This window comes from Lepidochelys kempii, chromosome 3 (assembly GCF_965140285.1).
Source record: "Lepidochelys kempii isolate rLepKem1 chromosome 3, rLepKem1.hap1, whole genome shotgun sequence".
NCBI classification, from domain to species: Eukaryota; Metazoa; Chordata; order Testudines; family Cheloniidae; genus Lepidochelys; species Lepidochelys kempii.
In genome coordinates this window covers 86,957,872-86,971,696 of record NC_136382.1, presented here as the reverse complement: position 1 = coordinate 86,971,696, position 13,825 = coordinate 86,957,872, and the positions used below count along the sequence as shown (strand labels likewise).

General features: G+C 40.4%; 1 protein-coding gene across 8 annotated transcripts in view; it reads left to right on the top strand.

Annotated features, from left to right (window-relative positions):
* The window catches only part of FYN (FYN proto-oncogene, Src family tyrosine kinase), a 184,743-nt gene extending 178,090 nt beyond the window's left edge, over positions 1-6,653 (top strand). For 7 of the 8 annotated variants that reach the window (XM_073337073.1, XM_073337071.1, XM_073337072.1 and 4 more), the window contains one exon: positions 5,490-6,653. In XM_073337073.1, the coding sequence (XP_073193174.1) occupies positions 5,490-5,698 (209 nt within the window). In that variant the 3' untranslated portion in view covers positions 5,699-6,653. The remainder of the gene's footprint in view (positions 1-5,489) is intronic. The other variant, XR_012158024.1, reaches the window with a different exon arrangement.
* Positions 6,654-13,825: the final 7,172 nt, after the last annotated feature.

Sequence of the window (13,825 nt, the reverse complement as noted above, 5' to 3'; positions counted from 1 at the left end):
CCTGATCCTTCACTCTTACACTGGTTTTACTCTGGTGCAGCTCCACTGACTGCTCTGGAGTTACACTGGTTTTTATGCTGGTGTAACAGAGTGAAGAATGAGGCCCAGAGATGGGCCAGAGCTGGAACTTTTACCCAGTCCACCTGTCAACTTTGCTGACTCAGCCTGAGCTTCATCTTCCAAAGACAACTCCTGCTTTTGTTTTTGTAAAACTGAAACTTGGCCTTTTTGATGGGCCTCTTCAAAAATTGCCTCCAAATTGGCACCCTCATTCACACACCCAAAGTTGATAGCTACTCGGTTTTTGTGCTGAATGCTGTCTGCATATGCAGATGTCTCTGCCTATTAGAGGACATTTTCTTAAAATCTGACCCATAGCATAAGTAAGGGTATCAATGCCATCTGAGGGGTAGACAGACAGTTTTTCTTAGCTGTTGACCGAATTTATTCTTATGTTGTACAGAGTTAAATGCAATTTAAACATGTCTCAAACTATTTAATATCACACATGGAAAAAAGGATATCATATGAAGGATTACAACATCATGATACAATTGACTGTACTTCATCTTTAGCTAACAAATGCTACTTAGTGACTGTGGCATCACATTTTACAGATAAATATACACGATTCTCTGACTAAGAACATTGGCTTTGAAGGATACAGTTGTTTGATCTGGTATTTGCCTTTCTCTTGCAGAGGTACTTCAATATATATTTTTGGTATAGTAAACAAGGAAATGAGACACACGCGATCCAGATGTGCTTCTCTAGTTTGGTTTTTTTTTGAGCACCTAGAGAAAAAGAAATATTGATGCCAGGGTCTCGGGAGCTGGCTTCACAAATCTCTGCCACTGGGTTCAACACCCAGTTCAGTCTACAAACCTGCAGCACCTCGAATGAAGCAGAGAGGGATCCTTATTGTTTGTGTAGTGTCGGTAATAAGGTGGGTAATGTACAATACCCAAATTAAACTGTTCCTACCCTGATGATTTTAGGGTATAGCTGTTTCTTCACTGCAAAGAAGGTGTTTTTTACTAACGTGCATTAGCTATCCTGCTGTAAAACCCTAGTGGAGACTAGGCACTATAGTCTTTACCATTAGGTAGCTAGGCAAGGTCAGCACTTTTCCTCACATCTCTGGTTGACCTCACCTACTGTCCCTCACAGTAGTACTCAAGTGCCTTGTTTCCACAAGGTTTTACAGCAGGGAGCTTATGTGGGTTAGTTATCCCATGGTAGTGAAGACCTGGCCTTAGACTAAAATTGTCAAGGTAAGGACAGTTTTACTTTGTTATTGTACAAGTACCAAGCGCATTGATGCTAAACAAGTAGTGAGATACAGTCTTAAAGACGCAAAAGGTATTGTGAGAAATTAGCTGTGAGGTTGATTTTGAGGTTTGATTGTGTTACAGCTATACATATAACTCACTTTTTATGGGTAGCCCAGAAGAAACATTTAGTGAAGGAACGTGAAGGCGGAGAGGGTGATTGTATGGCAAACTGGGACAGGGAAGTAATTCATGCAGAGGTGGCAGCATGGCTGTATAATGCAGGAATTGGGAAAGCTTTTATTTAAGGGAGATATCCTTTGGATCATCATAGTAAGAGCTCCGTAGGAAGAGAAATCTAAATTAACCTGTGAAAAAGATATGACAAATCATGGGTGTCCCGAAATATCCCAGTTTAATTTAGAGTGTGGTTATGTGCTGTGCCTTTAAAAGATGCAGCACAAAACTCGGCCCAGGGAAAAGGAGTAGGGGAGTAAACTAGCATAAAGCCATCACTGCACACTCCTGATTTAGGGCTAAAGAGGCCGCTGCTGAAATTTAGACAGCCCTTTGGAGCTAAGGTCCAGAAACCTGTTCCCTGAGTGCTGTCCACAGTCTCTGTAGCATGCGTGCCCCTCCCCCTCGACTCTGCCTTCTGCTCCAGGGCTGACAAGGGAGTCCTCAGAAGACAGCCTGCAGCACTCTTCCTCAGTTTGGGCACGTCTTCACTGGCAACATGAAAGCCCTGCCGCGGCTGCACTTTAACGTGGCTTGTGTAGTCAGAGCAGAGCTCTGGGAGAGAGCTCTCCCCGTGCTCCAAAAAACCCACCCCCACGACAGGCCTAGCTGGCAGCACTAGTGCACTGTCTGAGCTGCCACTTTACAGCGCGGAAACTTGCAGCGCTCAGGGTATTTTTCCACACCCCTGAGCGAGAAAGTTGCAGCGCTGTAAAGTGCCAGTGTAGACAAGCCCTTTGTTTGCTAGTGGGACTTCTCCACAAGCCAGAACTGAGCTTTTAGATTCCATTTATGACACTCCATCCCTTTCCTCCAAAATAAAGGAGAGTGATCGGGAGTGAGAAACTCTGTCAGAGCTTTTCTAGGTAAACCAGGTAGGAGAGCTTCTCTGTGTCTGATCTGTATAGCTTTGGGCAGCAGATTTGTATAGCTTCCCAGCAGCGTTAGTGATTCACATGCAAATCTCTAATAACCTGAGACAGGAAAGAGATGTGTTGTTTTCAAATGGCAACATCCTTCACCAATAAAGCAATGTGTTTTCTGACGCCTTTGGTGGAATCAGGAGCTAATAGAAAAATTGCCTTTTACAACTTAAGTGCAAATATTTTCCCTGGCCCAAATGCTAGTTCTAGAAAAAGTTTGAATGCAGCTGAAATCCAGGACAGTGAAATTTCTGCTGCCTAAAATAGGATGTTATTGAGCAGTTTATTTCCCAGACGTATGTTTTGTAGGAGAGAACTTTTAAAGGGTTTGGAAACCTACAGATACAACTGACTGTATGTGTTTAAGTAACTGAAAAGGTTGGATTTTTTTTAGACTAGAAGTGAACTGTACAAACCATTGAAATATTCTGCTTTGTTAGAAATGGAAATACAACACCCTTGTGCTAATGTAGGAGAAACAGTGAAACTGGCGTATCTAGATTCACTTATCCTACTAAAAAGTTTGTAGGAAAGTAAACAAACAGCATAAGAAGTACAAAATAAACATAATGATTTAAGTGATTTCAATAAATCAAATATCTGACTAGTAATACAGATGGATTCAAAGATAATTTTTTTTATCTTGGCACTGTCCCTTTTAAATTGATAGTTCATTTAATTTAAAACAAAGTAAAGTTTATTGGATAAGTATGGATTCTGTAGCTATTGGCAGAGATATGAATTTCCGAAATGAATGCCAGGGGTAGCTTGATGGAGTCTCAGACTTTGCAAGATGAATTCTTCTGGATAATACTAGGATGACAAGCAATAGCCAGATTCATTGTTTTATAGTTGGATTTTCTGGGGTGGAGGGAGAATGTCAATATGTTTCCAGTTAGCACAGTACATGGAATTTGTTAATCTTTCCCACGTGTTTTAAAAAAAAAAAAAGAGGTTGAGAACGGTTTCTCCTTCCCCTCCCTCACACTCTCCTTAGGCTTTTCCTTACAGGATATAGTCTACTATCAAGTTTCACCATGTACTGGCCTGCACAAAGTAATACACTGGATAAAAATACTGAACGAATATCGCAGACTAACAAAATGCTCATTAATTCACATTTGGGAGGAAAGTTTGTGGTGATGGTGCTGCTGCTATCTGTGTTGTACTTGCCTCGCATGGAAAGGGAGCCAGCCAGCATAAAAATTCTAGAATGTAGACAAACAATATTTTTTACCTATGTTACTAATAACAACTTATTTATTCAAGGTTGAAAGAATTATAATTTAGCCTGTGAGGGACAAAAAGCACTGAAGAGATTTTTACACCAAAATGTGAGGTGACTTGACCCAGCTGATTCAAAGATGAGAGTTTGAAAAATTAGAGGCATTTGTAATTGAAAACACAAAACCTTGTCATCCAGCTTCTGTATTTCCCAGGGCATACCACCTCTTATGTGCCTGTCTTTTCAGTTGTAATCTCTTTGGGGCAAGAGCTGTCTTTATGCTTTTGTGTATTATATACATTGTACATTGGTGGCATGAAACAAATACTTAAGGACATTTTGCCTGCATGACAGATTTTCAGTGCTCTGATAGTGTGTCTCAAAAACAGTGAGACCTAGAAACATCACCTTTGGTTTCTGGTGAAGGGCTTGCAGAGCACTGATGGGATGTATTTTGGAAGTTACATGTTGACAAATGAGGCCCATCTGGATGTCCATTTGGTATGTAGCCGACTTTTAAGATATGCCAAAGGTCCGGCTGGTCTAGTGTGTTTAGAGTCTGAGATACTACAGAGTTTCTCAGCCGAACCCACAGGGTTAAGGACACTAAGTCAGCAGGTATAGCTTGGCCGAAAACTTGTTTCAGTACTAGCAAGCTGGAATCCAAGCTGCCATTTAAGGTGTAATTAATGTATATATTTTCTGGTAAATACTTCCATATGGCAGGGGCACTGGAATTTTCCTTTACATTATTAAAAAATCAAGAAAAATGTCAAAGAATTTAGTTAAGCTGAAGTGAAAGTTGCTAATATGTTTCAGTTACTTAGGGTGAAAAAAATTCAACTGAATGATCTGTTACTGGGAGGGAGAAATGGAAAGCTAAGGCACAGATAAGGAAGGCAGATGTCTGGCAGTGAAACGCATAGTGGGGAGTATATCTTGCAGCACGAGGAGCAGGATCATGGAGGAGCTGTGTCTCTGCAGGGAGGGTTGGTCTTGTGAGCAGGGTTGTTTTGTTTATATTTTACCCATCTCCTCATTCAGAACAAACTTGTTCTCTTTCGATAGGAAGTAATAGAAGGAACAAGTGTGTTCAAAACTACACTGGCACTAAACCAAATTCTTAAAATGGCACTCCCATATGTAACATTTACAGTTTTCTGTCAAACCAAATTCTGCAGTTAATATCAAGTAGCACAGGATGAACAAAGTCAGATGCAGAACAAGGGACTATAGGTCACCAATAACAATAAACTTCTGTATAAATATTAGAGATGCTGTCAGTGATATCTGATAGTCTAAAAGCAGTGTCATTTGTATTCTTATTGAAATCTGCCCATCACATTCCCAGCAAGTACTGAAATATTTTTTTAAAATTCAACAAGCTCAAATTGAGCCTTTTTAAAAGTTAGTTTTCATATTTTAAAAAAACTCTTAGGATTGTGATTGGGGGGAGGGGGGGAAGCTCTGTATACCAAAAGGCTGTAATAACTCTAAACAAACCTTTTCACAGACAATTGCACAACTATCTATTGACACATCGCCACAGTCTTCCCTTTGTTACACTCATGACAACTCATTTGAAGTCAGCGGAGTGGATATAGGGGTATTCCTGAGAGCAGCGTTTTACTGATCTGTGGTTTAGATGAGTTCATTGCCTAGGAAGAAAATGGATCCAGTTTATCCTGGCGTGGTTGTAAAGCTGGAACTGTTTGTGTGTTTGTGTTTGTGTGCTGTGTTTTCTCAAAGGACTGATTTGAGAAAAGTGTATGTATTATACATGAAGAAGTCTATATATTTTAACAGAGACCATTTCACATTGCCTCTTTGTAGGTATGAATAACCGTGAAGTCTTGGAACAGGTAGAACGTGGTTATAGGATGCCGTGTCCTCAGGACTGTCCCATCTCCCTGCATGAGCTTATGATTCACTGCTGGAAAAAAGACCCAGAGGAACGTCCAACTTTTGAATATTTGCAGGGTTTCCTTGAAGACTACTTTACTGCAACAGAACCCCAGTACCAGCCTGGTGACAACCTGTAAATTCCTGGTCTACACAGACTGTCATTATCAGGTGTCCCTCCCCCCCCCCACCTCATTAGCTTCCAACTCAGTGACCCGCTTTGCCAAAGTGCAGCATCTTCCAGCACCAGAATGCACATGAGTCTGAAGTTGAGAACTTCTACAGAACTTGTCCATGACCACTTGTCCTAATAATCTGAATGTCCTCTATGACAAGGAGAAAAACACTTGTTTTTTCTTAATCAGAGACTCAGAAACTGCATTGTATTGATGTTATGTAAACTGCAAAACCTCTGTTCAGTGTAAATAGTAACTTAGTGCCAATAACTGATCTTAGTGCTTTCCTTTTTAAAAAATGCGAAACCTATGTGATTTTAACTAGTCTTCTCCCAATTCAACTCAAAGTATTATTTTCCAAAAGTGGCCTCTTTGTCTAAAACATTTTTTTTCATGTTTTAACAAAAAAAATCAGGACAGGTGTTTGTTTTTTGCTTTTTTTATATATAATATATATATATAATATATATACATACCTGTACATACAGTATATGGGTTCTGTTGCAGAGGAAACTCATTTCAGATTGAATGAGCCATGCTGATGCAGTAGTACCCTGAACATGATAATTTTACTGCAAACTTGTAAACACTGGTGAGATTCTGAAAGCCAGTGATCTAATTTTTGGCATTTGCCAAGCATGAATTTTTTCAATTGGATTGCACTTTTTGTTTATGACTATGTACCTGTAGATGGTTGTAACTTTGCTCTTTCAGGAATCATGTGCTGTATTTACAGTAATGTTTCCAATCTTTGACAAGCGTGTTATGATTTGTTCTTCAAGTTAAATGAACATATTTAAATTAAGAAAAACCACACCGTCACCTTTTGAACTGGAAGATTGAAACAGCAAGTTCTTGTATCAAAACATGTATACTGAAATGTTTCAAAAACTTTTATTTAATAAACATTGTAACCACATTCAAATGATCTTAAAACCATAGCATTTTAGTGATGTCCACCTACTAAACTGTTTATCATGCAACTAGGATTTTCTGTTTTATGTGTAACATTGCCCATTGTAAAATAAGTGTGTTAAATGTCCTGTACTGCTAATGAAATTACTTTTTACATTCTGCGAGTTCTCCAGTGGAATTACTATGCACTTCTTTACATTTCATGGGAAATGCACAGAAGAAAGTATTACTTTTTCAGCTGTCTATTTGTACCAGCCTTGAATGACTTACATTTAACCAAAAACCAATTCCTTTCTATTTCTATTGAGTTTTTAATACTGAGTTGCAAATTTTAAAGTCTTAATTACATTTTGTTATGATTTATTTGCAAGTTTACATTTTAAAACTGTTTAACTTTCTTAATTTAGTAATTAAAAGAGAGCATTTTACCTTTGGATATTTGTTCTTTTGTTTAAATCAGGGAGAGAAGAAGGGGAAAATACCATCTTGGCATCAACCTTAATAGGGGGTGTAGTTGGCCATTTGTTTGTTGGTATCATTGTCCAAATTACGAAGTTAATAAGATTCAAAACAGCTGGAGTTCAATGTCAAGGATAGGTGAACATGTAGAGTATTTCACAGTTCTGTGTTTGGAAGAGCTATTTATTCTAGAATAGCTCTCTTGATTTCATCATTAATATTTGGGCATCTAAGTGTCACAGGAAACGATTGTTTTATGCATAGACAGATTGATCAACTTTAGTTTTATTACTGCATAAGACTGTTGAAACCATGTTTAGTCAAGTAATACGTTCTGATGGTCGAAATGCAATTTTTATTGTTTAATATTTTATCTTACTTAGGTTGTATAGTCATATTCTGAATATTCACATATTAACTTAATAGGCCTTCTTTCAATTACTAAGCTAGTAAAGCAATAATCTGGTGAAATACAGGGAATGAGTTGTTCAGTGTTTGCAATATTGATCATTGATTGACAGGTTTCTTTCAAAGAAGCAGCTCGCAAATCTAGCCTTTATTGGTATATAAAACTGTACAGCAGTGCAGCTTTCTATCAAACAAGCTAATGTTCTGTGAAAAAAAATCACTCAAAACTTTGGCTATGATTGCCACAAAAGCTGTAGCACTATTAATGTAATGTGTATTGTGCATGCGATACTGCTAGCCTTCGAGCAATTGAATACTCAAGGTAACAGAATATTTTTAGGACTGTTTAACCAGTCTCATCATAGAAATCTGTCCAAATGAGTTATGTTCATCTTTCTCCCTCAGTCACCACCACCCTTAAAACAAAACCTACAGAGATGAGATCTTTAAAGTAAGGTTTAAAAATTATCTTGATATGCCAGCCAAAGCACAATGCGTTCTGATAAGCTGATTGCTGACACAGCCAGATCCTAAATAGTGCTCCCCAATTAACACACTTAAGTACAGCTAAGCATTTTCCTGTTTGTTTCCTGTTCTTTTTAAGAACATGGTTCTGGTAGCTGTGGTACTGCAATACATGGACACAGGATGGGATTCATGCACTGGGAATGGCTGGGATTTTGTATTCATTTCCAGTTGGAAACAAATGTGTTTGTTTGCGGTTGTTGTTTAATTTTTTAACTCTCGGGTTTGTCGCTTGGGCCACTTGCTAAGCCATGAGCACCATGTTGGACTCTGCTACATTGCTGCCCTGGGATAGTCTGCATGTAACTTTTATGCAGACTGTTGCAGTTGCTGATTGACAAATTCAGACCTTTTCCTCTGGTAGCTAAATTCTGCTTCTACTTGTTAGTACTAAAACAAAACAAATCTCTCCTATCTCCATGAAACAAAGCAAGTATTAGCAATGTATTTAAACAAGCTGATGGCATGTATGTTACAAATTAATAAAAATCCATTAGTAGGCATTGACCGACACAGAACTGTTCTGAAACTTCTGTAAAGGAACACCATCAAATTTTTTAAAATCACACTCTTTCACCAATCAGTGTTTTAAAATCTGCAGGATCAGCTAGCCCGCATCCAAGAGTATTAAAAGAATTGGCCACGGATGTTTCTGAACCATTCATGCTGATTTTTAGCAAATCTTGAAACATTAGGAAAGTTCTAGAGTACAGGAAAAAAAGACAATGTGCCCATATTTCGAAAGGATAATTGGGATGATCTGGATAACTATATAATCTGTTTTAGCATGACATCAAACCAGGGCAAAATCGTGCAAAGGCTGTTATGGGATACAATCAATACAGAATTTAAGGATGCTAACATGATTAATGCCAATAAACATGATTTTGTGGGAAATAGGTATTGTCAAACAAACTTTTTGCTGTGTTTGGATGAAATCATAAGTTTGGTTGATAAAGGTGTTGACATAAGATACTTAGGCTTCTGTAATGCATTTGACTTACTCCCACATAAAGTTCTGAATTTTAAAAAATTAGCACTATAGAAAGTGAACGTACCCAATATGGATTGGATTAAAAACTGGTTAACGGATGGATCTAAAAAAATAATTGGAAATGGAGAATATTCCTCCTGTGCAGGTGTCTCTAGTGGAGTCCACAAATTTGAAAGTAGTGTAGGGCCAAGAAGATGGACCCACCAGACCTACAAAATAAGTGGAGGACTGCCTAATTTTTGTTGATTTAGTACATACTGTCCTGCACTCGATACTGCAATAATTAAGTTAGTATAAATACTTATTGGGACCTAGAGGTTAAAAACAAGATAATGTGGAAGTGTACAAGAGCTGCTATCACACAGCGGCGACTCTTTTAATCTGTGTACTATTTCTACTGGCGCTATTAAGAGGGGTTTTAGAGAGTGTAAGGTACAAAAAGTACAGGTGGAAGAATGTTTACCTTTTTCTCAGGTCATGACAGGAAGGGGACGATCCTCAAAAGAATAATTAGAGGCTGTTTGTAACTCTGGAATTACATAGCATTTCTACAGTCCTATTGGAAAGCATTATAATTCCCAGTGATTAATTCATGTGCAGGGGAATTCACCACTGAAAGGATTTCTGGAGTATTAATTGGAACAGTCCTCCTACTATCTTAATTTAGGAAGAGAGACCGTTTAGCTATACAAACTAAAGCAAGTTCAGACGTTAGATGTGATTTCACCTGTATTGGATGTTTGGTCTCTCCCATCTAAACCCTCAAGTCTAGTTACCTTGGAAATTTTCACAGCCAAACCGAGGGAAAGGGATTCTATTGAATATATGAGGTGAAATCCTAGCACCATTGAAGTCAATGGGAATTTCTTCTGAGTGGGGCCAGGGTTTCTGTATAAGGTAGTCACTAACCTAGTGGTCCTTGGTTTTTCCAAGGAACTTCAAACTAGACTCCACATCTGTATGCAAAAATATGTGCAAGTTACAAAAAAAAATCAAATTTGTGTATGGAAAAAGTAGAGGCTGTTGTTAAAAATTCAAAGCAGTAAATACGCTAATCCGTTCCTTCTTGTTCTTCCCCTTTCTCTGAGAAATTCAACCTAGGAAAAACAAGAGAATGATTACATGTAAGACACAAAAATGGACTCTGAAGAGTAACTGATTAGAGGAGAGGACAGTCTAAGAACAGAGTAGACTCTAATTTTTGTGTCCAGTTATTTATGTGTGTATGATTCTTGCCCCTAGAACAACAGAGGGTTAGAAGAGTTGTGGTAGCAGCATGTTCTGCTGCTGCAGTGTAGTGGTGGGTTGATGTATAGTAACCTACTCTGCTATGCAAAAAGCAATATAAGCAGATTTCAGAAGGAGGCACATCCAGCCATCCATGGAGAGTAACTGCCCTTTGGGGCCTGTGGCATGAGTGTGCAGGGAGGAGCAGCCAGAGGAGAAAAGAGGGTGGATTCTGAGAGTGCCCTTCTGGAAATAAATGGGTCACTAGCATGCAGGCTGTGTTGAAAGTACATCATGTCATTTACAGACAGATTTAAAGGTTGCAGCACCAGCTGTGCTTGCAGCATCATTGTGTTTAACTCTGGCCAGGGATTCATGTAATCAGATTATAACAATGTTGGTGGGTCTGTGCTCCAGTTTTTCATGCCAGAATGTAGCAGTATCCTCTGTTTAAATCAGAGGAGTAACTAGAATATTATTTAGGCAAGGCAGGAAACGGCAAGTGTGACTCACTATGGGAAAGTGCTTTCTAAATCTGAACTACTGCTAGCCATATGGGTACGGGATGGGGAATTGATCATTCTGCCCATTTTCTGGAATAATTCAGCATTGAGCCCTGTCAGAATGGTGAAAAGAGCAAAGGTCAAAGAAATAAGATTATCCCCCTCCCCTCCCCAACAAAAGGAAGGTCACAGACGAGGTGAAGGTTCTGGTTTGGCTCTTCAATGTTGTCAGTGTTGCTGCTGAGCCCCTGCTCTCAGCTTCGATGTACAATGCACATTTGTAGCTCTCAGTGCAGTTTGCTGAACTGTTTATCATCACTTCTGCTCACAAGATCCTTAAAGGCCTGGCACATATTTTTCATTTTAAGAAATGTGGCTCACTCAACGAAAGTACAACCTTAATCACTGAGGGTGGGACTCACCCCAGTGCAGCAGGCCTGTCCAAAGGCCTATGGACCACTTCAATTCTACGCATGTCTGTCACTAAGCCACAATTCAAGGCTGTCTTCCAGCCCCATTATACCATCAGATTCCTCCAGCCAGGAAATACCACGTCAGAAGTGATCCCTGAGTGGGATAGAGCGGATATAAAGGGCCTGTGGGGTGCACCATGGGCAGGGGTGGTGGGAGGACTGTGTGGCCAGAATGCTCCAGCTATAAGTGTCTGTGCTTATGTTAGAGCAGCCCTGAGGTGAAGGTTCTGCGGAAAAGGACCTAAGGACCTAGGGGTGACAGTGGACGAGAAGCTGGATATGAGTCAGCAGTGTGCCCTTGTTGCCAAGAAGGCCAATGGCATTTTGGGATGTATAAGTAGGGGCATAGCGAGCAGATCGAGGGACGTGATCGTTCCCCTCTATTCGACATTGGTGAGGCCTCATCTGGAGTACTGTGTCCAGTTTTGGGCCCCACACTTCAAGAAGGATGTGGATAAATTGGAGAGAGTCCAGCGAAGGGCAACAAAAATGATTAGGGGACTGGAACACATGAGTTATGAGGAGAGGCTGAGGGAGCTGGGATTGTTTAGCCTGCGGAAGAGAAGAATGAGGGGGGATTTGATAGCTGCTTTCAACTACCTGAAAGGGGGTTCCAAAGAGGATGGCTCTAGACTGTTCTCAATGGTAGCAGATGACAGAACGAGGAGTAATGGTCTCAAGTTGCAGTGGGGGAGGTTTAGGTTGGATATTAGGAAAAACTTTTTCACTAAGAGGGTGGTGAAACACTGGAATGCGTTACCTAGGGAGGTGGTAGAATCTCCTTCCTTAGAGGTTTTTAAGGTCAGGCTTGACAAAGCCCTGGCTGGGATGATTTAACTGGGAATTGGTCCTGCTTCGAGCAGGGGGTTGGACTAGATGACCTTCTGGGGTCCCTTCCAACCCTGATATTCTATGATTCTATGAGCTGCTTTAAATTTACAGTGGGGCCAGTCAGGCCCCCAGTTGGGCCCAGAACTGAAAGGTTACTCAAAGCAGCTCAGAACTGGGGGCTAAGGGCTAGATGATGCCGAGGGACTGCTGCAGCCTGTGTGGCTGAACTTCACTTTTATCTTGGTTTTGTCTGTAACTTTCCTTCACAGTGTTTTAAACAGGTCTGATTTAATATGTAGATTTTTTTCCTCCTTCTTAGAAAGTTGTTTGTTTTTTCTCTCTCTCCTCTCCCAGGGGTATCTGCAAGGCCCCAACCTCTGGCTCATGCTCCCTTTAGACAGAGGGATTCTGACTGTGTCCTCGCTCCTCTTGATTGTAGGATCTCTAAATTACATGGGGAGTGAAAGCATGAATGTTGTATTCCAATAGTCAATATACAGTAAGATCTATCTCACTGCTCTCTTGCCAGGTCCGGCTTATCATCAAATAAAGCAGATTTTGGCTTAATAGAGCACTAGCCCTCTTTCTTTCATCAGAAGGGGTAAGAATACTCAGGAGAGACTCCAAACTGATCACATGAGTTTATTAAAAGAGTTTGAGGTTAACTTTAAAATCTAGAGAGATCTTGAAAAGAATGACTGTATATGCTACTCTCCACTTCCCCTTTTGGATGCACGGAGAATAAATCCAAATCTAATGCCGCCTCCTTCCACTCTGCAGCTCCACTTGTGGAAAGGACGTGTCCGTGTCCCCCGGGCTCGGTCTTGCAAGGTGCTGAGCACGGAAGACGCACTCGAGCAAAGCACTCCAGCACACCCTTAACTCTAAGCATGTGAGCAGTCTCATATCAATGGAGGCTTCTCATTTGCTTAAAGTTAAGCATCCAGCCACTTTGCCTAATCAACATCTCAAGTCCATCTAATAGTAAGTTACACATTTACTGGGGGGGCAGGAGGTTGTAAAACGGAAAAGTGCAATAACATAGCAATACAATTGACTCAATGTATCATTACTGGACAGACTTGCCAAATGTTTTGCTGCCTCTCCAAGAAATATAACAAACTTCACACTGCCCCGGTGTGCTATTCTGTACAGGCTCAGTCTGAAGATTTGGGGGAAATAGAGCAAAGTGATTTTTTATATCTTTATATATTTATAGGCCCCAGACCTAATGGACTAAATTTACATAATGAATGAATGAGTGGAGGGGGATCTTTGGTCCCAATTGCCTCCCCGCCCCAATTCCCTTCTGCTATAAAAGTGCAGCTTGCGGTGGGGTCTGGGCGTAATTGTCCCTTGCAGACTTTTTAAAATGTTGGTAACTGTGTAACCAAGCAGGGCATTGGGGGTTGTTAGGCGCCCAGCACCTAGAAGGTTTTGTGTGTTCTGGTCACAATTAGTGCACAGCTGGCGTTTACAAACACATTTAATTATCTGACTCTGTTGTTGGCTCTACCTGAGGCAGATCAGATTTACAAGTAGGAACACTGAAGCAGAAAGCCTAAGTGACATGCCCAGGACCAGAGAGGGCATCATTTAAAGCTTGAATGAAAGTGCTGGATTCCTGATCCCTCCTGCCATTGAGCTGCCTCCCTTGCACAGGTCACGCTAGCTGTATAGCAGAGGATCCACACAAGCAGCAGTCGGTTGTCTGGGAGGTCATTAGTGATGGCTTTTTTGCCATCAGGAGCTAGGA